This window comes from Hemiscyllium ocellatum, chromosome 28 (assembly GCF_020745735.1).
Source record: "Hemiscyllium ocellatum isolate sHemOce1 chromosome 28, sHemOce1.pat.X.cur, whole genome shotgun sequence".
Classification (NCBI taxonomy): Eukaryota; Metazoa; Chordata; class Chondrichthyes; order Orectolobiformes; family Hemiscylliidae; genus Hemiscyllium; species Hemiscyllium ocellatum.
This window is the reverse complement of record NC_083428.1, coordinates 2,218,081-2,244,646: the sequence shown is the minus strand read 5'-3', so window position 1 is coordinate 2,244,646 and position 26,566 is coordinate 2,218,081. Positions and strand designations below refer to the sequence as shown.

The 26,566-nt window shown below is 46.6% G+C and overlaps 2 protein-coding genes across 4 annotated transcripts in view; one reads left to right on the top strand and one right to left on the bottom strand.

Annotated features, from left to right (window-relative positions):
- Positions 1–2,239, bottom strand: part of ell (elongation factor RNA polymerase II) — a 146,146-nt gene extending 143,907 nt beyond the window's left edge. The window contains exon 1 of the mRNA XM_060846236.1: positions 2,091–2,239. Coding sequence (XP_060702219.1) covers positions 2,091–2,225 — 135 coding nt within the window. The 5' untranslated portion in view covers positions 2,226–2,239. The remainder of the gene's footprint in view (positions 1–2,090) is intronic.
- A 7,907-nt stretch (positions 2,240–10,146) lies between these two features.
- Positions 10,147–26,355, top strand: fkbp8 (FKBP prolyl isomerase 8). Of its 3 annotated transcripts, none has more exons than XM_060846103.1 (9): positions 10,147–10,188; positions 11,271–11,620; positions 12,063–12,232; positions 12,590–12,678; positions 13,588–13,808; positions 16,079–16,251; positions 17,672–17,749; positions 22,120–22,251; positions 25,943–26,355. In XM_060846103.1, exons 2-9 carry the CDS (start codon positions 11,284–11,286, stop codon positions 26,027–26,029), a joined length of 1,287 nt encoding a protein of 428 aa, XP_060702086.1. In that variant the 5' UTR covers positions 10,147–10,188; positions 11,271–11,283; the 3' UTR covers positions 26,030–26,355. The 3 variants fall into 3 exon arrangements, with proteins under 3 accessions (XP_060702086.1, XP_060702085.1, XP_060702087.1); XM_060846102.1 differs by lacking the exon at positions 10,147–10,188 and adding an exon at positions 10,195–10,462; XM_060846104.1 differs by lacking the exons at positions 10,147–10,188; positions 25,943–26,355 and adding an exon at positions 10,195–10,462 and having other exon boundaries at positions 22,097–22,245.
- Positions 26,356–26,566: the final 211 nt, after the last annotated feature.

The window sequence follows — 26,566 nt, the reverse complement described above, 5'->3', positions numbered from 1 at the left end:
TCTGCTCCTCGGATACTGCCTGACGTACTGTGTCTTTCCAGCACCACACACAATTCTACTGAAAGCAATGTTACAAAGTTTAGTTGCTCAAGCAATTGGCATTCAAATCCCCAATTACCACAAAGTGACTGAAACAAAAAGTTGTTATGGCGCAGGAGGTGGCCATTCAACCTACTTCTACACCAGCTACCCAAACAAGCCACTCACTTAGCCAAAAAAGACCAAAGAACTGTAGATGCTAGAAATCAGAAACAAAAACAGAAATTGCTGAGAAAAGTCTGGCAGCATCTGTGGACAGAAAGCAGACCTTTCTTCAAAAGAAGAGCAAATTTACTTGGTTCTTCTACCCTGCATTCCTGCACATTATTCTTTTTTTCAGAGAACAATCTATCAGCAATTCATCAAACATCATTGATGCACTCAAGACAGTGCTCATTCCCATCCTGCCAAGTCTCAGTGGAACAAGGAATTCAAATTTTACACAGAAGATAAAAAGACAAAAACAGACCTTAAATACTGGTAGAGGACAGACCTTTCATAGAAATTATGGTACTAGCAATAATTTCAAATCAGAATTTGTCAGTGGTTAGAGAGTAACCAACCTTGCAGCAGACTGTTTCAGTGTCAGAGCTTCTGGTTGAGAGAAATAGGGAAGGACTGTAGCTTAAACTGATGCAAATTCTTCAACCGGAAACATTAATTCTATTCCTTCCTTCACAGGTACAGACAGGACTGTGGAGTATTTCTACCTCAGGTTAGAAATTCTTCTGAAACAGCCCTTGAGTAATTTCTAACTGGCAACACTAGTTAAGGTTCACAGAATTCCTACAATGCAGAAATAGGCCATTCAGCCTGCAACAACCCTCTGAAGAACATCCCACCCAGATCCAGACCCCTCCCTCTACCCTATCCCTGCAACCGCTAATTTATCAGGGCTAATCCACCATGCCTGCATGTCCCTCATTATCACAGGGCATAGTTAACCCACCTAATCTGCTAAACTAACCTTTGATCGTGGGAGGAAACCAGAGCACCCTGCAGAAACAATTACAGATACAGGTACAACATGTAAACTCCACACAGTCACGCAGGCTGGGACTGAACTAGGACCCCTGGCAGAGAGATAGCAGTGCTAACCACTGCCACCATGCCACCCCAAAACAGTTGGAGCAAACAGTCATAGTTTTAAGATATAGGGTAGCAGATTTAAAACAGAGATGAGAAGAAATTACTGCTCTCAAAGGGTGACAAATCTGAATTACTACCCCAGAGTATGGTGGATGCTGAGACATGAGTAAATTCAAGCTGATAGACTGACGTTTAAAGGTTCAAGAGCTATGGGAAGCAGGCAGGAAAATGGAGCACTGCAAAGTAACAATCCTAGGTGGTGAGGCTCAGAACCTGGACTCCCTGGCCCCCATACCATCTGAAATCTCAATGAAAAAAGGCTGTGACCCAGTGAAATTCCCTGTCTCTTCCCTCTCACCCCCTCCCCAGGGCCCCCCTCTATTTCCTCCCCCTGCCTCCCTCCACAGGGCACACTCCCTCTTCCCTTCCCTCTCTTCCCTTCTCATCCCCTCCCCAACACCTCCCTCCCCACGGCCCCCCCTTCCCTTCTCTCCCTCCCCTCCACACGGCCCCCCCCTTCCCTTCTCTCTCCCCCCCCATTGTCCCCCACCTCCCTCCCCAGGGTCCCCCCCTTCCCTTCTCCCCCCTCCCCCAATCCCTCCCCAGGGTCCCCCCATCCCTCCCCAGGGTCCCCCCCCCCCATCCCTCCCCAGGGTCCCCCCCCCCATCCCTCCCCAGGGTCCCCCCCCCCCCATCCCTCCCCAGGGTCCCCCCCCCCATCCCTCCCCAGGGTCCCCCCCCCATCCCTTCACCCCCCCATCCCTCCCCAGGGTCCCCCCCTCCGCTCCCCTTCGCCCCCCACCAAATCTCTTCCCTTCTCCTCCCCCCCCCCCAATCCCTCCCAAGGCACCTCCTCTCTTCCCTTCTCTCTCTCTCCTCCCCCCCCAATTCCCTCCCCCCCCACCCCCCTTCCTGGCCTCCCCCCAGCACACACTCACGGCCGTGACCTTTTTAATTCTCACCTTGCAGTTCTGGTAAGCCTCAAGGGCCCGCAGCGCGCTGTCGGTGAGTTTGACATGAAGGACCGAGAGGTTACTCGCGGAGCTGAGTTTCCCACAGGAGAGCCCATAACTCTGCTCCTCCTTCAGCGCCGCCATTTTCACTCGCGCTGCTTCCCCTCCCCCCCGCACACAGCCGGGCACCGCCAGGCCACCCGCCCGCCAAACTGCCAGTAACAAAGATGGCGCGCAGCCAATCAGCACAGCGCACCTCCGCCCGTCACAAAGATGGCGGCGGCCAATCAGGCGCCGTTTCGCCTGATACAAAGATGGCGACGGCCAATTAGTAATTCTCTACTTTTGGTGGCCATGTTTGCCAATGACAAAGATGGAGGCAGCCAACTCTGGGAGCAAGTTAAGTGGTATTGCCAGTCAGTGTCAATGACCAGCAATAACTAAGTTATTCACAGAACTATCATAGAAAGAAAGAGGCATGAATAAATAAAATAATTACTAATCAAAAGTAAGCTGTCTGCATGTTTGTCACAAATGCAAACTTATTATTTGCATGATTTGGAGATGTCAGTGTTGGACTGGGGTGTACAAAGTTAAAAATCACACAACACCAGGTTATAGTCCAACAGGTTTATTTGGAAACACGAGGTTTCGGGGCGCTGCTCCTTTATCAAGTACCTAGTCTGCCTGACGAAGGAGCAACACTCATAAAGCTTATACTTCCAAATAAACCTGGCATTTTATGTAATAATACATGAATAATCAACAGCCCATCAAAATATCAATCACAAAATACCTAATTGATGCAAATACCTCACAACTGGGCAATGAAGATTGCAGGAGGGGTGTGTGGAACCTGACCATTACTGTTCAGGGTCTTCTGTTCCAAAAACATGCACTCGCTTTACAGCAGCAAGTTATAATTATGAACGCACTGACTGTGCATTGCTATTTAATCCCTGCTTAGAAACCTTTCTCATTAGTGTGTAATAGCACTTTCAGACAGATTCTCTTCTGGGACAACAAATTGATCTGAAAAAATGTTACCACTCTGCCACCTAAAGGTGAGATGTGTCTATTGCTGCTAGGCTTGAAAAAGGTCCTTTAATTCTTTAAATTTAAATTCCTGAAATTAATTAATGTACTGCACTACTGTTACAGTAAAAAATCTTGGGTCATCACACACATCCTACCAATTCCTATATCCTTATTTAGAACTGAAGCAATATGAATAAACTTCACAAATGTGCTCCATGAGGAAAGGACAAATGTAAACTTTTAAGAGTGAAAATGAGGTCACTACATGGTAAAATTATGAAAAGACAAAATTAAAAGTTCTTTGTCTGAAGGTATGCAACATTTGTAACTTGTCAGAGATGATAGTCTTGTGATATTCTCACTAGATTATTAATCCAGAAATTTAGCTAATTTTCTGGGAACCTGGTTTGAATCCCATCATGGCAATGGGGGAATTTGAGTTCCATAAAAAATATCTGCAATGAAGGTCTACTCACGACAGTGAGGATAAGGGTGCAAAATGTACTGTGGGTGGGAGATTTTGATGTTCATCACCAAGAGTGGAGTGGCGGCAGCATTACTGATTAAGCTGATCGGTCCCTCAATGACATAGCTACTAGACTGGATCTGTGGCAGGTGGGGAGGGAACCAAAATGAGGGATAAACATACTTGACCTCATCCTCACCAATCTGCTGGCTGCAAATACATCTGTCCATGACAATATCAGTCAGAGTGACCACTGCACAATCCTGGGGAAATAGTTGGAATAGTTACAGGCTCATGACATAGTTTTAAATTCACTATGGGGTGTGTGTATCATTGGCTGGACCAGCATTTATTGCCCAAACCTAATTACCCTTAAGAAGGGGGTGGTGAATTTCAGCCCATTGAGTCTGTTTCATATGATATTCTCGATGGAAGCGGTTGTGAGTTTGGAAGGGGCTATCCAAGGATCTTTGCCGAATTTCTGCGGTACATCTTATAAATATTACATACTGCTGTTACTGAGAATCAGAGGTAGAGGGAGTGGATTTCTGTGGATTTGATGCTGATCAAGCGGGCTGCTTTATCTTGAATGCTGTTGAGCATCTTGAGTGTTGTTGAGCTGCACCCATCCAGGCAAATGGGGATTATTCCATCACACTCTGACTTGTGCCTTGTAGGTGGTGGACAGGCTTTGAGAAGTGAGGAGGTGAGTAATCGATGCAGCATTCCTAGCTTCTGATCTGTTCTCATAGCTACTTACACTATCTGACTGAGTTTGAATCAGGATGTGGTTCCAAAAACACTTAATACAGCAACACAAGCCAGGACAAATAAGCCATTGATTGGCAGTCAATCTACCACCTTCAATATTCACTCCCTCCACCACCCAACACTCAGGAGCAGCAGTGTGTACCATTTACAAGATGCACTGCAGAAATTCACCTTCCAAACTTGTGATCTCTTTAACCTAGAAGGACGAGGGCAGAAGATATATGGGAACACCACCTCCTGCAAGTTGCCATCCAAGCCACTCACCATCCTGACTTGGAAATGTATCGCTGTTCCTGCATGATCATTGGGTCAAAATCCTGGAATTCCCTTCCAAATGGCATTGTGGGTCTACCTGCAGTACATGGTCAGTGTTTGAACCACTTATAGTGTTTCAAAAAGGCAGCCACCACCTTTTCCTTAAGGGCAATTAGGGATGGAATAAATGATGGCCCAGCCAGAGATGCCTTCATCCCCTGAACGAATAATGAAAAGGAAATAATGAGGTTTTGTCAGAAAAGAATGGCAATAATTCTGGGCAACTTTAATCATGATCTAGATTGGCTAAATCAAATTAGCAAAAGTACAAGAGGGACAAATTCATAGATTATATTTAAGGAAACATTTTTAGAATCCCATTCTAAAAATCAACTGGGGAATCAAATATTTTGTGCCTAATAATGTAGAATAAATCAGAGCTGATTAATTACAGAATTATAAAAGATTCTGTTGCGATCAAAGTATGATCGAATTTCATATTGCTGGAGAGTGAGAATCCTCGGTCTGAAATTAGTGCCTTAAATATAAGTAAGGACAATTACAAAGGGACTAATGGACTGGCTAAAGTTGAATGGAAGGAATGGTTGAAAGATAAGACTGTAGATAAATTATGGCTGACAGTCAGATATTTCGTAATTCCCAAAGAAGTGGCACACAGAGTAGCTGTATAATTTTGGTCCCTTGCCTCAGCAAGGATGTGCTTGTATTATAATCCCAGTTGATGGTAATGTTAGGCCAGGCATATTCCAGAGCAAAGCCGGACTTGATTGTCATAAGTTTTACTTTTGCAATTTGTATTCCATAAGGGTCAGTCATTGAGCATGTTTACAAGAGGCTGTCAGTGTACTTTTAACAACAGGACATAAATGCTTATTATACACAAAAAAGTACAAATTATTTGATTATGCAAGAACTAATTGAAATGATCTCATTGCAAATATGAAAAATAAGTACTCAACTCTCTTATCTAACCAACAACCTTACAGATATTCAGCCACAGTGTTTCTACTTTAAAGTTCCTTGTTCAGTTGGCATGGCTGTAATTAGAGCTAATAATGTGTTGCTGGAAAAGCGCAGCAGGTCAGGCAGCATCCAAGGAACAGGAGGTTCGATCTCCAGCATCTGCAGACCTCACTTTCTCCCATGGCTGTAATTAGTTTATTTTTGACAAACTTCCGTGATTGCTTAATTTTACTTTCTTTAGTTAATATCTCTTCCTGTAATTCTTTAACAAGCTGCTAACATAGCTCAATGAATCCTTAACTTAAGTTCCTTATACACATATATTCAACAACCTTGTAGGATAACTTTGAAACCTTAAAGAAGTTTCTCTCATCTCTAATTTTTAACTTTAATTTCCAAGTCATTCTAGACTTCTTTTGTACTGCCCTGTCGGTTTTGGAGCCAGTTAACCAGTGTGACTGCTGTTACAGTTTCCTTTCTCTGAATGATTTGCTTCTTTTGAAAAAGAACATGCAAATACCTTTCTCAATAAACTTGTTTCTGACTCTATCTCTCTATGTTACAGGGCATCTTGTTGCTAAAGTAAAGATTGCAACTTCCTATTTCCTTCACTTTTTGACTTGAAATAAAAAAAGACAATAGTGTTTTAAAACAAGAAGATTAGAGATGGCTGCACTTTAAAAATCATGTTTACTGAGCACTGTGTGAAGTATGTACAATGCTGCTTTCCTTTGGAATAGTGACAGCAAAAGGAGATACCATGGACCTGACGGGTTCTAGATGAAGGGAAAACTGCTAGTCAACAATGTTCTGACCAGGAGACTATGATTCATGTGGATCAGTGGTGCTGGAAGAGCACAGCAGTTCAGGCAGCATCCAACGAGCAGCGAAATCGACATTTCGGGCAAAAGCCCTTCATCAGGACCCACATGATTCATGTGGACCCATTGCAGCAGAGAACCAATGGCCTGCAAAGAGAATGCATCAGATAACCTCTTTCTCTCTCTGTCTCTCTTGTACCAGAAAGTCTCCAGTAGCAACTGGCTGTCTTCCACACACCTTTCTCTGCAAATCCCCTGTTGAAGAAATAAGCACCTTTAAAAACAGTGAAAAGACAAATTTTCAACTAGTGAATGAAAGAGAGCACCAGTGTGTAAACAATCTTGTGTCAACCGCAAAGAACAAAAATAATTGGAAGAGAAAACAATTAATCAATTCCTATTTCTCAACCCTTAATATCCAAGACTTGTCAATCTCCATGTATCTGTCTGTTTGTGAGAGCAAAGAGAATTTAAAACGGCGGAGTTTAAGTTGTAGAATTATAAGTTAGCAATTCATAGTTCCCAAATGCCATTGTTTAAAGACCATTTTTATGTAATAAACGATTAGCTTTTGGCAAGTACAGAAATCTGATGAGTGTTTTCTTTTATCCTGAGTTCATCATACAGGTAAATTGCGGACATCGACTGCTTTGACAAAATCTTTTCACATTTGTGATGACTCCGGGAATATGGGAAAGTACTACTCCAGTGAGTTGTAACATTGGGCAAATTTTCAACAGGTTTACTTCCTTTTACCCCATTTCTAATGTAGTGAACAATTCACCTCAAGTGCTTTTAAAGAACTACTTTTGATGCATGTTAACAAACTTCAGACAGCCAGGTACCACTCACAAAACAAATCTAAAATGAAACTAAATCAATGTCCTTCCCTTCTTAACTGTCAGAATTTAAATCAAAATTAAATCTATTCACTTTAAGTGCCAGGTTTCCAAATAAAAATAATCCTTTATATGAACTTTCTTCACACTTACTATTGAGGAAATTGGACAAAGTTTCACCCGACTTATTTCTAGAATGACAGGATTGTCCCATGCAGAGAAATTTAGCAAATGGGGTCTATATTCTCCAGGATTTCAAGCAGAAGAGACGAGCTCATTGAAACTTTTAACATTCTTACAATAATATCCTACAAGTTGTGCCCACGTCTCAGGATGTTTGCCTTAGCTGATGAGTTTAGAAACAGGAAATTCAGTAGATCAGGCAAGATATTTAGGATTGAGATGAGGAGGAATGTTTTCACTCCAATGTGGGTTAATCTTTGCAAATCTCTATCCCAGAGGTTGTGGTAGCTCAAACATTGAGTATATTTAAGATACATTTCTAGTTATTTATGACACCAAGAAATATGAAGATAATGTGGCAAAATTATATTGAGAAGATGATCAACACGATCTTGGAAAATGACAGAGCAAGCTCAAAGGGCTGAATGGCCTATGCCTGCTCATATTTCCTGGTTATTCTATCAAGAGAGGAAGACACCATGAGAAGGATGAACATCCAGAAGAACATGAGAATGTGACAGGAGTTGACTATACATGTGATGCCTCAAGCCAGCCCCTGGGTGCTCGGTCTCTAGGTAGGTGGAGTGTGGGTGCCAAGTCTCTGGAATGGGTATTGGGTCTTTGGGTTGCATGTAGGGTGGATGCTGGGTCTCTAGGTTGGGTGTAGGTTATGTGCTGGGTGGGTACAAGGTCTCTGGGTTGGGTGTTGGTTTTCCAGGTTGGGTGCTGGGTGGGTGCAGGGTCTGTGGGTTGGGTACTGTACGGGTGCAGTGTCCCTGGGTCGGGTGTAGGATCTCTGGAGTGGGTGCTGGATGGGTGCAGTGTCTCTGGGTTGGGTGCTGGATGGGTACAGTGTCTCTGGGTTGGGTGCTGGATGGGTGCAGAGTCTCTGGGTTGGGTGCTGGATGGGTGCAGTGTCTCTGGGTCAGATGTAGGTTCTCTGGGGTTGGTGCTGGAAGGAGGGTTTTTGACCGAAATGTCAACTTTCCTGCTTCTCTGATGCTGCCTGACCTGTGCCACTCTAATCTTGACTCTAATCTCCAGCATCTGCAGTGCCCACTGCTGCCTGGGTACTGGATGCGTGCAGTGTTGCTGAGTTGGGTGTCAGGTCTATAAGGGAAGGTGCTGTTGGGTGCAGTGTCTCTAGGGTGGGTGCAGTGTCTCTGGGGAGGGTGCTGGATGGTTGCAGTGTCTCTGAGGTGGGTGTTGGTGGGTGCAGTATCTCTGGGGTGGGTGCTGGATGGGGTGGTTGCTGGTGTGTGCAGTGTCTTTGGGGTGGGTGTGGGTGGGTGCAGGGTCTCTGGGGTGAGTGCTGGTGGGTATCAGGTCTCTAGGGTGGGTTTGGGTGGGTGTCTGGTCTCTGGGGTGGGTGCTGGTGGGTGCAGAGTCTCTGGGGTGTGTGTGTGTGGGTGTTGGGTCTCTGGGGTGGGTGCTGGTGGGTGCAGAGTCTCTGGGGTGGGTGTGTGTGGGTGTTGGGTCTCTGGGGTGGGTGCTGGTGGGTGCAGGGTCTCTGGAGTGGGTGTCATGTCTCTGGGGTGGGTGCTGGTGGGTGCAGTGTCTCTGAGGTGGGTGCTGGATGTGCAGTGTCTCTGGGGTGGGTGTTGATGGGTGCAGTGTCTCTGGGATGAGTGTTGTTGGGTGTCGGATCTCTGGGGTGGGTGTTGGTGTTTCTGGGGAGGGTGTTGTTGGGTGGTGGGTCTCTGGGGTGGGTGTCGGGTCTCTGGGGTGGGTGTGGGTGGGTGCAGGGTCTCTGGGGTGGGTGCTGGTGGGTGCAGTGTCTGGGGTGGGTGTGGGTGGGTGTTGGGTTCGCGGGTGGGTGCAGGGTCTCTGGGGTGGGTGCGGGTGGGTGTCAGGTCTCTGGGGTGTGTGCGGGTGGGTGTCGGGGCTCTGGGTGGGTGTCAGGGCTCTGGGTTGGGTGCTGGTGGGTGCAGTGTCTCTGGGGTGGGTGTGAATGGGTGCAAGGTCTCTGGTGTGTGTGCAGGGTGTCTGGGGTGGGTGCAGGGTCTCTGGGGTGTGTGCTGGTGGGCGCAGGGTCTTTGGGGTGGGTGTGGGTGGGTGTTGGGTCTCTGGGGTGGGTGTGGGTGGGTGTTGGGTCTCTGGGGTGGGTGTGGGTGGGTGCAGGGTCTCTAGTGTGGGTGCTGGTGGGTGCAAGATCACTGGCGTGGGTGCTGGGTCTCTAGGGTGGGTGCTGGTGGGTGCAGGGTCTCTGGGGTGGGTGCTGGATGGGTGTTGAGTCTCTGGAGTGGGTGTGGGTGGGTGCAGGGTCTCTGGGGTGGGTGCTGGGTCTCTAGGGTGGGTGTGAGTGCAGCGTCTCTGGGGTGGGTGCTGGTGGGTGTTGAGTCTCTGGGGTGGGTGTGGGTGGGTGCAGGGTCTCTGGGTTGGGTGCTGGTGGGTGCAGGGTCTCTGGGGTGGGTGCTGAGTCTCTGGGGTGGGGGCTGGGTCTCTGGGGTGGGTGCAGGGTCCCTGGGGTGGGGGCTGGGTCTCTGGGGTGGGTGTGGGTAGGGTCCCTGGGGTGGGGTGGGTGTGGGTGGGGGCTAGGTCCCTGGGGTGGGGGTAGGGTCCCTGGGGTGGGGGGTGCTGGTGGTTGGGTGTCACTTTAAGAGTTTCTGCGGGAGCCACATTGCGGAGGAAACGGAAGTGGGTTTGAGTGGCATTCAGCAGAAACCAATCAGCGATGCGGACTCCGCGCCTTTGTCCAATGCGAGCCGGTGGGCGGGACCTATGCGGGAAGAGCGGAAGTTGGGAACAAGGTGAGAGACAGCGCGGGCCAGGGGCGGGGAGCCTGGAAACCGATCAAACCCTGGGGGCCCGGGGCGCGAGGCCCGGGGGGGAGAGGGGTCTCGGGCCCCCGCCCCCGCCCCCGCCCCCGCCCCCGCCCCCGCCCCCGCCCCCGGGGTTCACAGGGAGCGGGGCCTTTGCTGCTGCAGCGACCTCCCTGAGCCGCCTCCTGGAGTCGATCAGCTCCAGCTCCGCCTTCAGGGAGCAGACTCTCCGAGTGACCCCTCTCTTCCCAAAGGGATCATGGTAATGACCAAGCCTCGGGGGCTGTTCAACTGTGGGGGGCATCGCCATTTACCCTGATCCTCTCCTTGGCGGCTGTTCCATTGAGGAGCTGGACAGCAACTTCAAATGTGAACACTCCATTACTGTCCCAGTGATGGGGGCAGGGTGGGGGCAGGGTGGACTCGGGGACAGGGTGGGGGCAGGGTGGACTCGGGGGCAGGGTGGGGGCAGGGTGGACTCGGGGGCAGGGTGGGGGCAGGGTGGGGGCAGGGTGAACTCGGGGGCAGGGTGAACTCGGGGGCAGGGTGGGGGCAGGGTGAACTCGGGGGCAGGGTGGGGCCAGGGTGGACTCGGGGGCAGGGTGGACTCGGGGGCAGGGTGGGGGCAGGGTGGACTCGGGGGCAGGGTGGACTCGGGGGCAGGGTGGGGGCAGGGTGGACTCGGGGGCAGGGTGGGGGCAGGGTGGACTCGGGGGCAGGGTGGGGGCAGGGTGGACTCGGGGGCAGGGTGGGGCCAGGGTGAACTCGGGGGCAGGGAGGGTGGGGGCAGGGTGACTCGGGGGCAGGGAGGGTGGGGGCAGGGTGACTCGGGGACAGGGAGGGTGGGGGCAGGGTGACTCGGGGACAGGGTGAACTCGGGGGCAGGGTGGGGGCAGGGTGGGGGCAGGGTGGACTCGGGGGCAGGGTGGACTCGGGGGCAGGGTGGGGGCAGGGTGGACTCGGGGGCAGGGTGGGTGGGGGCAGGGTGAACGGTGCTGAATTCTGAGAGTGTTTGTTTATTTATTTATTTGTTTATTTCTCCCCCCCCCCCCCCATCCCACCCCCTACAGTTTCTGAGCTCAGATGGAGGAGGTGGCCCAGGGTTCTGAGGGGGCAGCTGGAGATGCAGTGACTACAGGGAGCAAGCACGATGTCGCTCGCACTTCAGGGAAGATGCCAGTCCACACGAAAGCCTCTCTCCTTGACAGTGGGGAGGATGTTGAGATGAGCAACGATGACACAGATGAGGAGGACACAAGTGAACTCCCCTCTTTGGAAGACTTGGGACTTACTGAGGTCCAGAATGCAGCTGAGGAAAATTCCCAATCCAGCATCAAGGAGATGAATGAAGAGGTTGGAAGCAGGGCAAGAAATGAGGACAGCCGACAGGAACCAGATGACGAGTGGCTTCAGGTCCTGGGTATGGCTCAGCTGTCCCTCTCACTGTAACCTGTCACATTTCACTCTCAAGTTAGATGTTTCTTTAATACTGAGAGAGTGCCACAGTGTTGGAGGGTCAGCACTGAGGGAGAGCAATGTGTTGGGGGTGGGTGAGGGAGTGCCATACTGTTTGAAGTATTGTTTCAGTCATGATGCTAAGCTGTTATCCAGTGGCTGGTCATGCCAATGGTATTAGATCACTCTCACTTTTTTCCACTTTCTTTCTCTAATGTCCTTTAGGGAGGGAAATCTGCTGTCCTTTCCTGGTCTGGCCCACGTGTGATCCTGATCACAGTGTTGTTTTAGGCTCTTAACTATCCGGGCCCAGCCAGCGAAACCCAGAAATATGAGTTGCACCAGTAGTATCACAGAATCCTCTCTTAGCCAATTTTTGGGGCTTAATTTCCTGTTCACTCCCCCAGGGAATGGGCTGCTGAAGAAGAAGGTTCTGGTAGCTGGCCAGAGTCAGGAGCCAAGGCCACAGAAAGGTCAGAATGTAACTGTGAGGCTGAAGATGGCATTGGAGGATGGGACAGAGGTGGAGGAAGATCCCAATCGGTGTTTCACTGTGGGGGACGGTGACGTTATTCAGGTTGGTTTTGGGTAGGGCTGTTGGTTCCTTTTAATAAAAGCAAACCATTGCTGACTGGAAATCTGAAATCAAAATAAGAAAGTGATGGATCTGACCCTTGTTCTGAACTTGCAAAAAAGATGCGTTTTTGATTCCATGTTACCCATCCCTTCCGTTCTATCCCACCTCTCCCTCTCCCCCCCCTCCCCTCAGCCATCCGCTCCATCCTTCCCCTCCACCATTTTCCCCTTTTCCTACTACGAAATTAGTGCAGCACTTTCTGTTTAGATTTCTGTTTCCTTTGTCTTTGAGAGGGAGGTTGTGTGAGAGCAATGTTTCAGGATCTCCTCTCTCTCTTTCTCCCCCTTTTTAATCCAGGCATTAGATCTCTGTGTTCAGCTGATGGATCAGGACGAAGTTGCGTTAATTATCTCAGATGCAAAGTACGCTTACGGCAGTCTGGGCAGGTGGGTGCAGAGTTCTCCTTGGAAACCCCTCACATCCGAATCAGCAAATCCGAATCCTTACTACAGTCATCATCAGGCTGCTTCTTCACATCAGTCCCTCAGCACGAGTATTAACTTTATCTGGGGTCCACATTTCAATAAGATTCCTAGGACATGGACAGTACAAGCTTAGATACAGTGTAAAGCTCTTTCTTTTTTAAACTGAAAGTGAAGTCCTCTTAACACTGTCCCTATCAAACACTCCCAGGACATGGACAGCACAGAGTTAGATAGAGTAAAGCTCCCTCTACAGTGTCCCCATTAAACACTCCCAGGACAAGGACAGTACGGGGATATTTACAGAGTAAAGCTAACTACACTGCCCATCAAACACTCCCAGGACAAGGACAGTACGGGGTTATTTATAGAGTAAAGCTAACTCTACACTGCCCATCAAACACTCCCAGGACAAGGACGCATGGAGTTAGATACAGTCAGGCTCCTTTTCCTCGCAGGATGGTGGTGATATAGTCATGAGCATAGCTGCTTTCGAAGCAGTTGACCCGAGTTCAATTCCCAGCCATCGCAGTGTTGCAGTTTCTCAAAAAATAAAGCTCCTTGTAAAATGCTGAGGTGCTCTGTCATCTCTCTCTGATTTCTGTTGATTTTTGGCTGTCTTGTATTGGGCTTTTGTCCACGAGTTGTTTTTTTTTTGTGATGAGCCTCTTGGATTTTGGATTTTTACAGTTAGCAGAATTTCAGCCTGTTGTTTTGAACAGGATTGTATTGAGGTCCCATGGGAGCCTCTATTGATGCTGTGTCCCCAGGGCATCATCTATTTTTTTGAGATAAATATTCTGTGCTGTGTAAGATATGTGGAACCGGTTGGTGCAGTGAAAGTTGTCATTAATGCTGTCTCTTATCTCTCAGCTCCCAGCCCAGTGTGCCCTCAAATGCCACTGTCCATTTGGAGGTTCAGCTTCTGTCTGTGAGTGACAGCCCAGACTTGGAGTTGTTGTCAGGGAATGAGAGACTGCTGCTGGCTAATAAGAAACGAGAGCGAGGAAACGCATATTTCTTGCGCAGTGAATATGTCTTTGCAATCAGCTCCTACGATATTGCTCTCAATATTGTCAACTCCAGCTCCAAAGGTAAATTTAGCACAGCACTGCTGCAGGAGTTGTTTGAATGGAACTAAACTGAAAGATTATAGTTAATGTGAGAAAAGGGAATGCAGGATGAGGCCATTCAATCTCTCTCTAGTTTGTTCAACCATTCATTGAGCTTCTTTCTGGCTGTCTATACCTTGGTATCCCTGCCAGTGTATAATATAAAGTGATGAATTGACCTGGCCCTTTGTCACAATCCCTCCCCTAAAAGGCTGCTTGCCTGTCCTGCCCCGTCGGTGGAGAGGCATCTGTTTCTCTATCAACCAAGCAATTATTTTCAAAATCCTCTCTCGGATCACCTACAAAGCCTAAATGTTCCAGGGATTTTTGAATTTAGTTCATGTCTTGGCGTGTGGCGTTCTGGTAAATCTGGCCCATCTCATTGTGAGCTACCGGTATTTTTAACCAGCCTGCTCAGATTTAGATTAGATTCCCTCCAGTATGGAAACCAGCCCTTCGGCCCAACAAATCCACACTGACCCTCCGAAGAGTAACCCACCCAGACCTGTTCCCATACCCTATATTTACTCCTGATTAATGCACCTAACACTACGGGCAATTTCCCATGGCCAATTCACCTGGCCTGCACATCGTTTGGATTGTGGGAGGAAACCAGAGCACGCGGAGGAAACCCACACAGACACAGGGAGAACGTGCAAACTCCACACAGAGGCAGGAATCGATCCCGGGTTCCTGGTGATGTGAGACAGCAGTGCTAACCATTGAGCCATCCTGCTGATGTTTTGACTTGTGTCTGGAGCAAGTGGGATTTGAACCTAGACCTTTTTAACCCTGAGGTTGGGGACAGTATCATGGCGCCTGGAGTATACCCAGTTATTCCAGATATGGTCTTGTTTGAAGAGCTGCAACTTCTTCCTCCCTCTATATTCTGGGCCACCAGTTGTCAAGCCACACGTTCCACTAACCTTTGGATATTTCCTGTGTCTGAGCTGCTTCATTTTAATGATTAGTATAAAGGGCTTCCTGAATCTTTGTAATAAAGTACAAACCGACAAATAAGGAATAGAAGTAGGTCATTCGCCCCTCTGATCCTGCTGTGCCATTCCATAAGATTGTGGCTGATCCGATTTTAATATCACCTCTACATTCTTTAATATCAATTCTAGTCAAGTCCCCTCAGGGTCTCGTCTGTTCCAGTTCAGTCCCCTCTGACTCCTCTCAAATCCAGAGGACACAGGCTCAACCTGTCTGCCTTTCCTCGTCAGGCAAGCTGCTCATTCCAGGGATTAGTCTGGTCAACCTTCCCTGACTTGTTTATAATTCATTAAGATCCTTCTGTAAGTAACTGTACAGGTCATTCTGCTATAATACATGTTTTGTTAACACAGATTAGCTATAACACGATCGATGAGTTAAGGACACTATCGAAAGTTTGAAGTTTTAAAGCATGTATTAGTTATAACACAGTTCTGGCCCCGCTAGTTTAAACAATGCTGCTATTCTGCGATTTTCATATAACGAGGGGTTGCATGAGAATGGTACTAAGGTGTTACAGCTGAGCTGACTGTATTCCAGATCTCGAGCATTTCTAACCTTTCACTGTTTTAGGTAATGCTGGGGTGAATAGAATCCCATAATGTGGAAACGGGCAATTTGACCCGACAAGTCCACACTGACTGACTGTTTGAAGAGCATCCCACCCAGACGCAGACCCAACCCCATACCCTGTCCCTGTAACCCTGCATTTCCCATAACCCATCTCACCCACACATGTTTTCACTTATTGCTCCTAAACGTATGATCTGGTGCTTTCTGCATTGAAATGCTCCCACTCCCCTCTGTTTCCCACACTTGTTTAATCTATTATTCGATGGCTTTTATAATCTTAAATCAACAACTGTACTGTTTGCTATCTGTCTCTGTCTTTGACAAACCTAGATATATAAATCTCAGTTATGTTATTTAAATCATTAATATTTGAGTTCACAACATTGAACCTTCTGCGAAGCTGTGAGTCACATCCTTGGAACCTATGAACAGTCAATACATGCTACTGTTCTGTTATGACACACAGATTTTCACACATATAAAAGGCAGCAATATTCGAGCAGCTTGCTTACAGCTCTCAGATCTGTCATTTGGCTGGCTTTTTCCAATTGTCTCAATATTGTTTCCCTGCTGTTACCAGTGGACACTATCTTGCTCCCTCTCACTCCTTTACTTTCTTCCTCACGTGTTCTCTCGGTCACTCACTCTCTCTCCTTGTTTGAACCTTGATGTTAACTTTGCAGTTGACTTTCTGGAGGGGGAAGAGGAGGAGTTGATGAACGTGAAGGTGAAATGTTTGAATAATCTGGCAGCTGCCCAGCTAAAGCTTGAACACTTTGAGGCAGCTCTGAAATCCTCGAATGCAGCCCTTCAGCACCAACCGAACAACGTCAAGGCCCTCTTCAGGAAAGGAAAGGTAGGTCCAATTTCTCACAAAATCTAATTTTGAGACAATAGCGCTTCTTCAGTGATGTCTCTGAATTGTACTTATGGTGAGTGTGCACAACAGAAAAGCCACTGAATCATACGGCACGGAAACAGACCCTTCAGTCCAACCAGTCCATGCTGACTATTATCCCAAAGTAAACTAGTCCCATTTCCCAGTGCTTGGTCCATATCCCTCCAGAGTTTTCCTATTCATGCACTTATCCAAATGTATTTCAAATGTTGTAACTCTACCTGCATCTACCAGTTTCTGTGGAAGTTCATCACACAAAGAACCACCCTGTTTTAAAAAAAAGGCCCACATGTCCTTTTAAATCTTTCTCCTCTCACCTTAAAAAAAAAAATGCCCCCTAGTTTTGAAGTCCCCCAATCCAGGGAAAAGACCCTTGTCATTCATCTTATCAATGCCACCCCTCAACATTCAATGCTGCAGTGAAAAATATCCCAGTTTTTCCAGTCTGTTTTTATATCCCAAACCCTCCATTTCTAGCAACATTCTGGTGAATCTCATCTGAACCCTCTCTCCTGTAACAGGGAGACCACAGAACTGGATTCTAAAAGTGGCCTCACCAATATTGTGTACAACTTCAACACAATGTTCCCAACTCCGATACTCAAAGGTCTAAGCAATGAAGGCAAGCCTGTTAAACGCCATCTTAACCACCCTGTCGATATGTGAAAAAACCTCAAAGAATTATATACCTGAACCCTTGGGTGTCTCTGGACTACAACACTACCCTTGTTTGTTTTACCAAAAAGCAGTATATCCCATTTATCCAAATTCAACTCCATCTGCTTTTTACACCAATCCCTTTGATCGGACACTCCCCTGGATTACTTCTGTTCTCCTTGCTGGACCTCTGTCCATCAAAGTAAATTATTCTTGTTGTAAACTAGGTATTTGTTCTACAAATGTTCTTCTGTCTTTTGTCATGTTGTTTAACATGGATTCCAATCCACTGTAGCCAATTCGGTCTTTATACCTTCACTACTTTCCTTCTTGAGATTTAAGACCCTAATTTCTGATAGAAGTTTTTACATCAAATTTGAAAGTGATGTTCTGTCATATTGATCACTCTAAACAGGACCGAAACCTTTGCTGCTATATTGGGTGAGCACAGGCTTTGTTTGTCTTGTGTGATTGCAACCAAGGACTGTATTTTACTTTGATCTCAGCCGATCTTAAGGCACATTGTACCAGCAGCTGGTTATGTGATAAAGAATTGCTTACCCAGGAAAGGCATCATGGTTCTGTCTTACAACCCACATTTGCTGTTGCAGTTTGTATGTGTGGCCTGCACAATAGTCTCCTACAACAGCTGGTTTGTTTAGCAGAATGGGCAGAGGCTGTACACCTGACACCCTTTCACCAGCCAGTGTTTTGTTCTTAGGTCCTGGCCCTGCTGGGTGAATACACAGAGGCCATTCCTGTCCTCAGGAAAGCCGCACAGCTGGAACCATCAAATAAGGTGAGTGGGCCCTTTTGTGCAGGGTGTTGGTAGCTGCGGTCGCTGTTGTGTTTTGTCACTGAGAGGTAGCATGGGCTTTCAGGCAGACCTGGCAAAGGTTATTTCCTGTGTGAACAATTGTCTTGTCCTCCCAGTATTGGATCTGTTGTGTGTGAGTGGGATATCGGCCTGCAACTTGCTGTGGACGTATGCAGAATGTGCCTTGAACTGCGTCTGTCCCCATATTATAGAGTCCTAGAGATGTACAGCATGGAAACAGACTCTTCGGTCCAACATGTCCATGCCAACCAGATATCCTAACCTAACCTATTCCCATATCCCTTTAAACCTTTCCTATTCATCTACCCATCCTTATGTCTTTTAAATGTTGTAATTGTACCAGCCTGTAGCAGCTCATTCCATACACGTAACACCCTATGCATGAAAAACTTACCTCTTAGGTTCTTTCTAAATCTTTTCCATCTATGCCCTCTAGTTCTGGACTCCCCGACCCCAGGGAAAAGACTTTGTCTATTTATCCTATCCACATTCCTCATGATTTTATAAACCTCTATAAGGTCACCCCTTAGCCTTCGATGCTCCAGGGAAAACAGCCCCAGCCTGTTCAGCCTCTTCCTATAGCTCAAAACCCTTCAACCCTGGCAACACCCATGTAGATCTTATCTGAACTTTTTCAAGTTTCACAACATCCTTCCTGTAGCAGGCAGACCAGAATTGCACACAATATTCCAAAAGCAGAGCTGAAAATGTGTTGCTGGAAAAGCGCAGCAGGTCAGGCAGCATTCAAGGAGCAGGAGAATTGATGTTTCTGGCATGAGCCCTCATTCCTGAAGAAGGGCTTATGCCCGAAATGTCGATTCTCCTGCTCCTTGGATGCTGCCTGACCTGCGCTTTCCCAGCAACACATTCTCAGCTCTGATCTCCAGCATCTGCAGTCCTCACTTTCTCCTAGAACATTTTCCAAAAGCAGCTTAACAATGTCATGTACAGCCGCAACATGACCTCCCAACCACTGTACTCAATGCACTGACCAATACAGACAAGCATATAGCTAGAGGGAGAGGCTGAACAGGCTGGGGCTGTTTTCCCTGGAGCGTCTGAGGCTGTGGGGTGACTTTTGTGAGGGGCATGGATAGGATAAATAGACAAAGTCTTTTCCCTGGAGTGGGGGAGTCCAGAGCTAGAGGGCATAGGTTTAGGGTGAGAGGGAAAGATATAAAAGGGACCTGAAGGGCAACTTTTTCTCACAGAGGGTGGTACGTGTATGGAATGAGCTGCCAGAGGAAGTGGTGGAGGCTGGTACAATGACAACATTTAAAAGGCATCTGGATGGGTATATGAATAGGAAGGGTTTGGAGGGATATGGGCCGGGTGCTGGCAGGTGGGACTAGATTAGGTCAGGATATTTGGTTGGCGTGGACGGGTTGGACCTCAGGGTGTGTTTCCATGCTGTACATCTCTATGATTCTATATCAAACACCGTCTTCACTATCCTGGCTACTGCAACTCCACTTTCAAGGAACAATGAACCTACACTCCGACGTCTCTTCATTCAACGACACACCCCAGGACCTTGCTATTAAGTGTATAAGTCCTGCCTGATTGGTTGTTCCAAAATGCAGCATCTTGCATTTAACCAAATTAAACTCCATCTGCCATCTGTTGAATAAATTGGCAGAAAGTGAGGCACCTTCCCCTGCCACCGCAGGAATTGCAAAACCTGCGCCCACACCTCCCTCACCTCCATCCAAGGCCCCAAAGGAGCCTTCCATATCCATCCCAGTTTCACCTGCACATCTACTAATGTCATTTACTGTGTCCGTTGCTCCTGATGCAGTCTCCTCTATGTTGGGGAAACAGGACGCCTACTCGCAGAGAGCTTTAGGGAACGTCTCTGGGACATCTGCACCAATCAACCCCACCGCACCTTGGCTGAACACTTCAACTCCCCCTCCCACTTTGCGAAGAACATGCAGATCCTGGGCCTCCTCCATGGCCGCTCCCTCACCACCCGACGCCTGGAGGAAGAATGCATCATCCTCCGCCTTGGGACCCTCTAACCTTGTGGCTTCAATGTGGATTTAATCAGTTTCCTCATCTCTGCGCCCCCCCCCCCCCCCCCCGCCCCCCCCATCCCAGTTCCAACCTTCCAGCTCAGCACTGCCCCCATGACCTGTCCTAACCTGTCCATCTTGCTTCCCACCTATCTGCACCACCCTCCCCTCTGACCCATACCACTACCCCACCTCCATCCACCTGTTGTACTCTCAACTACCTTCTTCCCAGCCCCACCCCCCCTCCCATTTATCTCTCCACCCCTGAGGCTTCCTGTCTAATTCCTGATGAAGGGCTTTTGCCAGAAATCTCGATTCTCCTGCTCCTCAGATGCTGCCTGACCTGCTGTGCTTTTCCAGCACCACACACTCTCCTTTGTTTGAATAAATGTTGACTGATTATGTATGTACTGAAATCTCCTGGGTCTATTTCAACCTCTTTAATCTTTCTTTTTTCCAACACTGCCTATGGGTGAATTGTTGTTGAGCTTGCCCTCCAGTTTGTAGCTTCAATGCTTGTCTGTGTTGAGAAGTGAAGGACTTGCTTTTCTGGAGGTTCTTCACCTGCCGGGTATTTTGAGGTTCCGTTCCTGTTGAAATGTGGAAGATGTAAGAGGACGCTGAACACACCAGCATGGATCGGGCCCACCCTCACTATGTCACCTGAAAGCCCACTCACTTTTCACATTAACATTGTTAACAACCAACTCTTCTTCACCATCAACACCAGCTCTCACAAACCCTCTACTCTCTCCAAACTATCTAATAGCTGATCACATCCGATATGGAATGAGGAAAATTTTCGTCTAAATATTGACAAGACTGTGAGATGAAGGAGCCGAAAGAGGCCATTCAGCTCATCAGGTCTGCTCCACATTCAGTGAGGTCATGGCTGATCTGATTACCTTTGACTCCACTTGATTCACTGACCAATTCGGTGATTTTAGAAATCTGTCTCAGCCTGGAATGTACTTACTGACCAATCCTGGACAGCTCTCTGTGGTAAAGAATGCCCCGTATTGACCACCCTCTGAAACAAAACAAGTTTCTCCTCACCTCTGTCTCCTTATTCTGTGAATATGTTCTCCGCTCCAAGACACTCTGACAATGAGAAAACACCTTTCCACATATTCCCCGTCAGATCCCCTATACTTCATTTTCTTTCAAAAAAACAAACGTAATATTCTATTTGCCATCCCTATTACCCACTAAACTTGAATGCTAGCTTTTTGTGGTTTGTGTATGAAGACTCCTGAATTCCTCTGTGCTGCAGCTTTCTGCAGTCTTTTCTCCATTTAAATAATGTTCAGCTCCTTTATTTTTCCTGCCAAATTCCCCACTTATATTCTTTCTGACAAGTTGTTGTCCAGTCACTTAACCTGTCTTGATCCCACTGTAGACTGTTCATGTCATCCTCACCACTTCCAGTCTGTTTTTGTTATCTGTTCTGTGGACAAATCTCCTCACCTCTGTCCTCAAAAGAAGACCCTTAATTTTAAAGCAGTGTCTCACAAGAGGAAATATCCTGTCTACGTCCATCCTGTTAAGGTCATTCAGAGTCTTAAACCTTCAATCAGGTCACCTCCCAGTCTTCCAAACTCCAGTGGAAACGAGCCGAGTTCCTCCGGAGACAACCCACTCATTCCAGGTATCAATCCAGTAAATCCCCACCTTTCACCTCAATTTTAAAAATCCCCTCAAGATCTTGTTCCTTCTCGATCTCTAACTCCTCTAGCCCCTACACCTCTCCCTATCTCTGTCACCATCTCCAGTTCCCAGGTGGATCCGAAATCTCTGTTCCTCTAATTTTGACCTGAACACCCCCATTTTCATGTCTCCACCATCAGTCTCTCTCTCTCTCTCTGTCAAGATGTTCTTTAAAACAGATGTCTTTGTTCTGTTATTTCTTTTTGTGCTTTATAAATACCTGTTGATATATTATGTTGTATTGACCAAGCTGCCTCTTCCTAATTCAACTGAGGTTTGGAATTCGAATTGTAACGCAGTTAGAAACTAATGGAGGTTTCTCATAGTCAGGATTACTCGTGTGTTTACTATAAAAACAACAGCCTTTGTTTAGTTTGTGTTAATCTAAGGTGACCCTGTGCACCTAACAGGAAACGTTATTAAATTTCTATTGGAAATCTGCATTGTGGGCAATCTCTCTGTCCTCCTGGATTGTCAGTGCCTTGACTGAACTCTTTGATCTGAACAGACAAAATGCAATTTTCTGAAAACCCTGTGATTGTTGTTGCTGAGCGTCTTGGTTTGGACTTTTTGTGCTCTCTAACAGTTGCTGTTGCTGCTGCTCTGCAGGCGATTCAAGCTGAACTCTCCCAGGTCGTGAGGAAGCAGTTGGAGCAGCGGACCACTGAGCAGGCCATGTATCGCAAGATGCTCGGAGACATAGCATTGCCACCCCGCTGCCCACCCTCGCCATCATCCTGGGTACGTGAGTTAGAAACATTCATTACTCCTGTTTCCCCTTCGCACTCGGCCCAGATCATATCTCCATGGAAACAGCTCAATTCTGATTGGGGCAGTCTTAAAAGTGTTGGTTAATGAGAAAATCTAAAATTAGAATCCCTACAGTGTGCAAACAGGCCCTTCGGCCCAACAGGTCCATACCAACCCTCTGAAGAGTAACCCACCCCGACCCATTCCCCTACCTTTAACTACTGCACCTAACCTCCATATCTGTGGATTGTGGGAGGGAACCAGAGTACCCAGAGGAAACCCATACAGACACGGGAAGAATGTGCAAACTCCACTCTTAGACAGTCGCCCGAGGCTGGAATCGAACCCAGGTCCCTGGTGCGATGAGGGAGCAGTACTAACCACTGAGCCACTGTGCCGTCATTTCAAAATTCACTAATTCTGGCAACGTTTCCTCAGACTGACAAGAAGCAAATATATTTATTCAAGAAGGGAGGGAGGCAGCAAATCAGAAACTCTCAGCTCGTTAATTTGACGTCTGTTGTGGGGAAGGTGTTAGAATTGAACATTACTGTGATTATAACTGCGTGCTTAGACAAGTCCAAGGTCATTGGGAGGAGTCAGCATGGCTCCATCAAAGGGAAATGTTTAACCAATTTATTGGAGTGTTTTGAAGAAGAAGCATGGTTAAAGGGGAACCTGAAGATATACTGCACTTGGATTTCCAGAATGTATTTGACATGGTAAAACTTTTGTGGTTATTGTGCACATTAGGAGATGGTGGTGCCGAGAGAAGCATGTTGGCTTGGTTAGAAGAATAGCTGGCTGCCAGGAAATGCCTCAAATGTATAAGTAAAACTGGCAGCATATGATGAGTGTCGCAGGAATGATGTAGGGGTTTGGACTGGGGACTCCACCAATTTATGTTAATGTCTTTGAGGGGAAGCAAAGGCTTTGATGCTAGATTTTCAGATGATGCCAATGTAGTTTGGAAGGAGGTTATGAAGAGGGCGTAAGGAAGTTGTGGACAGATATAGATATAGAGTGAGTGTCCACCATCAGACAAGCTTTTGCTCAATGTGAGAAAATGTGACAATATTCACTTTGGCAGGAAGAGTAAAAAAAGAGTGTTGCTTACATGAAGAATTGAGGGATGTCTGTGTTTGAGTACATGAGTCACAAAATATTAGTACAGCAACTGATTAAGGTGGCTAATGGAATGCTATCCTGTATTACAAGAGGAATTGAACATGAAAGAAAGCATTCCTTAGTTATATAGTGTGTCGGTGAGGTGTGAAATATTATGTACAGTTTGGTCTCCTTTAACGAAATATGTAAATGCATTGGACATGGTCCAGAGGAGGTTTACTGAATGAATACCTGGACTGAGAGGGTTGTTGGATGAGGAAAGGTTGGACAGATTGGGCTTTTTTCCACTGGAGTTTAGAGAGACGGGTGACCTGAATGGGTGGGGAAGGGTGTTTCTCTTGTGGGTCAATTCAGTACTGTGTAGCTGGGCACTGTTTTAAAAAATTACGGGTCGCTCCTTTACAACAGAAGTGAGGAAAATCTTTTTCTGTGGGTTGTGTGTGCCTTTGCCTTCTCTGTATTGGGTGGGAGATGAATATTTTGAAAGCGGTTTAAATTCTTAGGCAGAGGAATCAAGATGTTATAAAACGTAGATGCCAATGTATAGTTCAAAACGGAGAATGTTCAGCCACGATCTTATGGTGGATCCACTTGGAAGGACTGTGTGACCTACTCCTGCTTCTAATCTGTACCTTCAGATATCCTGCTTATTGCCAGCATTCAGTGCACCATGAGCAGAGACACCCAGCTCCCTTCGGACACCTGCACTTTCCACACACCTCATGTCAATAACAGTTTGATAGACAGCAAACACAGAAAGACAAAGTGGACCCAATATACCCAATATGTTCTTTTCCATTCACTTTGCCTGCTGAATCCTTACATTGTCACCCAGTTTTGTCATTAACACGTTTGGAAATGTTGCAGTTAGCCCCCACTTCTACTTATTTTCTAATGAATAGGTTCCGTGAGCAGGTGAGACTTGAACCATGGCCTCTTGGCTCAGAGGTAGTGAAACTACCACTATGACACAAGAGCCCTAGTTGTGACATTTTTTTAAAAAATTACTAATCAGCATATTCAGATATTATTTATATAAATTAGTAACTGCTGTGGCCTGGGCACTGATTCTTCCCTCACTAGCACTGTTTTGTCTCAATTCAGACCTATCCATGTTAACTGTCTGTGCCCCCACCCAAACCCTTAATTTTGTAGACCAAATTTTGGGTGGTACTTTTTCAAAAGCTTCTAGAATTTTAAATACACAACATTCACTAGTTCTCCTTCATTTTTTTGCATCAGTAACATCCACAAACTCCCAAGTATTTGGCAAAAATGATTTTCTTTTTAGTGGTGAGCACTGCTGTCTCTAAGCAGCAGGGACCTGGGTTCGATTCCACCGTCGGGAGACTGTGTCTGTCTGGAGTTTGCACGTTCTCCCTGTGTCTGCGTGGGTTTCCTCCGGGTGCTCCAATTGCCCTTCTCAGGCCAAAGATGTGGTTAGGGTGGATTGGCCGTGCTAAATTGCCTATAGTGTCTAGGGATGTGCAGGCAAGGTGGTTTAGGGGGAGAGTTTGTGTGGGATGCTGTTCAGAGGGTCAGTGCTGAGGTATCAAGTACTACCTCTTTATTAATACTAATTTATTTTAGTTCCTTAAGTCCCTTGGTTGCTTTTATTTGGGACAATATAGTACCATCAGTGAAAACAGAAATGAAGACCTGACATATGCTTCCTTCTTTTTCTCGACCAAACCCGTAATTTCTTTAGTCATCCAGCATTCCCTACAGCTACCAGCCTTTCCTTTCACCCTGACAGGAATATACTGTCTCTGGACTCTCATTATCTCATTTTTGAAGGCTTCCCATTTTCCAGCCGTCCCTTTACCTGCGAACATCGTCCAATCAACTTGCCTAATACTGTCATAGTTAGATTACTTAAAGTGTGGAAACAGGCCCTTCGGCCCAACAAGTACACACCGACCCGCTGAAGCGTATACAATCCAGACCCATACTCCTACATTTACTCCTTCACCTAACACTACGGGCAATTTAGCATGGCCAATTCACCTAACCTGCACATTTTTGGATTGTGGGAGGAAACCAGAGCACCCAGAAGAAACCCACGCAGACACAGAGACTTAAACCAATTTAAAATATTAACTTTTTGATCTTGTCTATCCTTATCCATCATCTAGTTTTAAAACTATTAGAACCATGTTCCCAAAGTGCTCCCCCACAGGCACCTGAGTCACCTGCCCTGCCTTGTATCCTGGGTATGTCATGTTTTACATCTTTTCTAGTAAGTACACCTGCACATTGAATCAGAATATTTTTCTTCACATTTAAATTCCTGTCCATCCAAGTCCTTAACACTACAACAGCCCCAGTCTATGTTTAGAATGTTAACCTTATTTGTTAGTATATGTTGTGGACCATTCCATCAGGCAGGTCTTTCCTGTCTAGTCAGTTTTTTTTTACACAATGCACTGTAACCAAATTGCCCCTCGTGAGATCCTTTTGATTGTAGCTCCCTTGTTCCTGTTTGGAAAGGGAGGAAGGGTAATGACTTTGTAACGGTTAACTCTAACTGTTATTCTCATCTTGGCTTTTCCAGAGGATTCCTTGGAAGTGGCTGTTTGGAGCAACTGTGGTTGCTGTCGGAGGTGTGGCTATGTCAGTCATCATCGCTGCAAGAACCTGATACTTAATGGCCAGAGTAACACTCTTAAAGGGACAGGCCACAAACAATTGCAGAATTTCTCTAATATGTTCTCTTTTCCAATTTAGAGCATTCTGGACCTCCTATTACTTCAGGTATTGTAAATAAAGTTAGAGGAATTGAGCCAACCCAATTCTTTCATTCCATTGAAATTTATTAACTTGGAACCCGTGATAGACTGCAGATTGGTTGATAGATCTGTTTTGATTTGACATTAATTTATTTCTCGGAGGGGAGCATGAAGCTTCCTACCAAGTGACATTTATCTAAAAATGTTTATATAATTATAATAAAATGTTTTTATTGAATTGTGTCTCTCTGGTAAAATATAAATACTGAAGCTACTAACCAGAGTGAGATCCACTTTGTAGACAGGGATCAAATCTGGTAATGTGCTGATGCACGTGGATCAGCATCACACTGTTTAACGCTGTTCTGACCAAAATGGCCGAGAACTCTCAACCTATCCTCGTACGACCTATTCTCCATTCCAGGCAACATCCTGGTAAATCTTCTCTG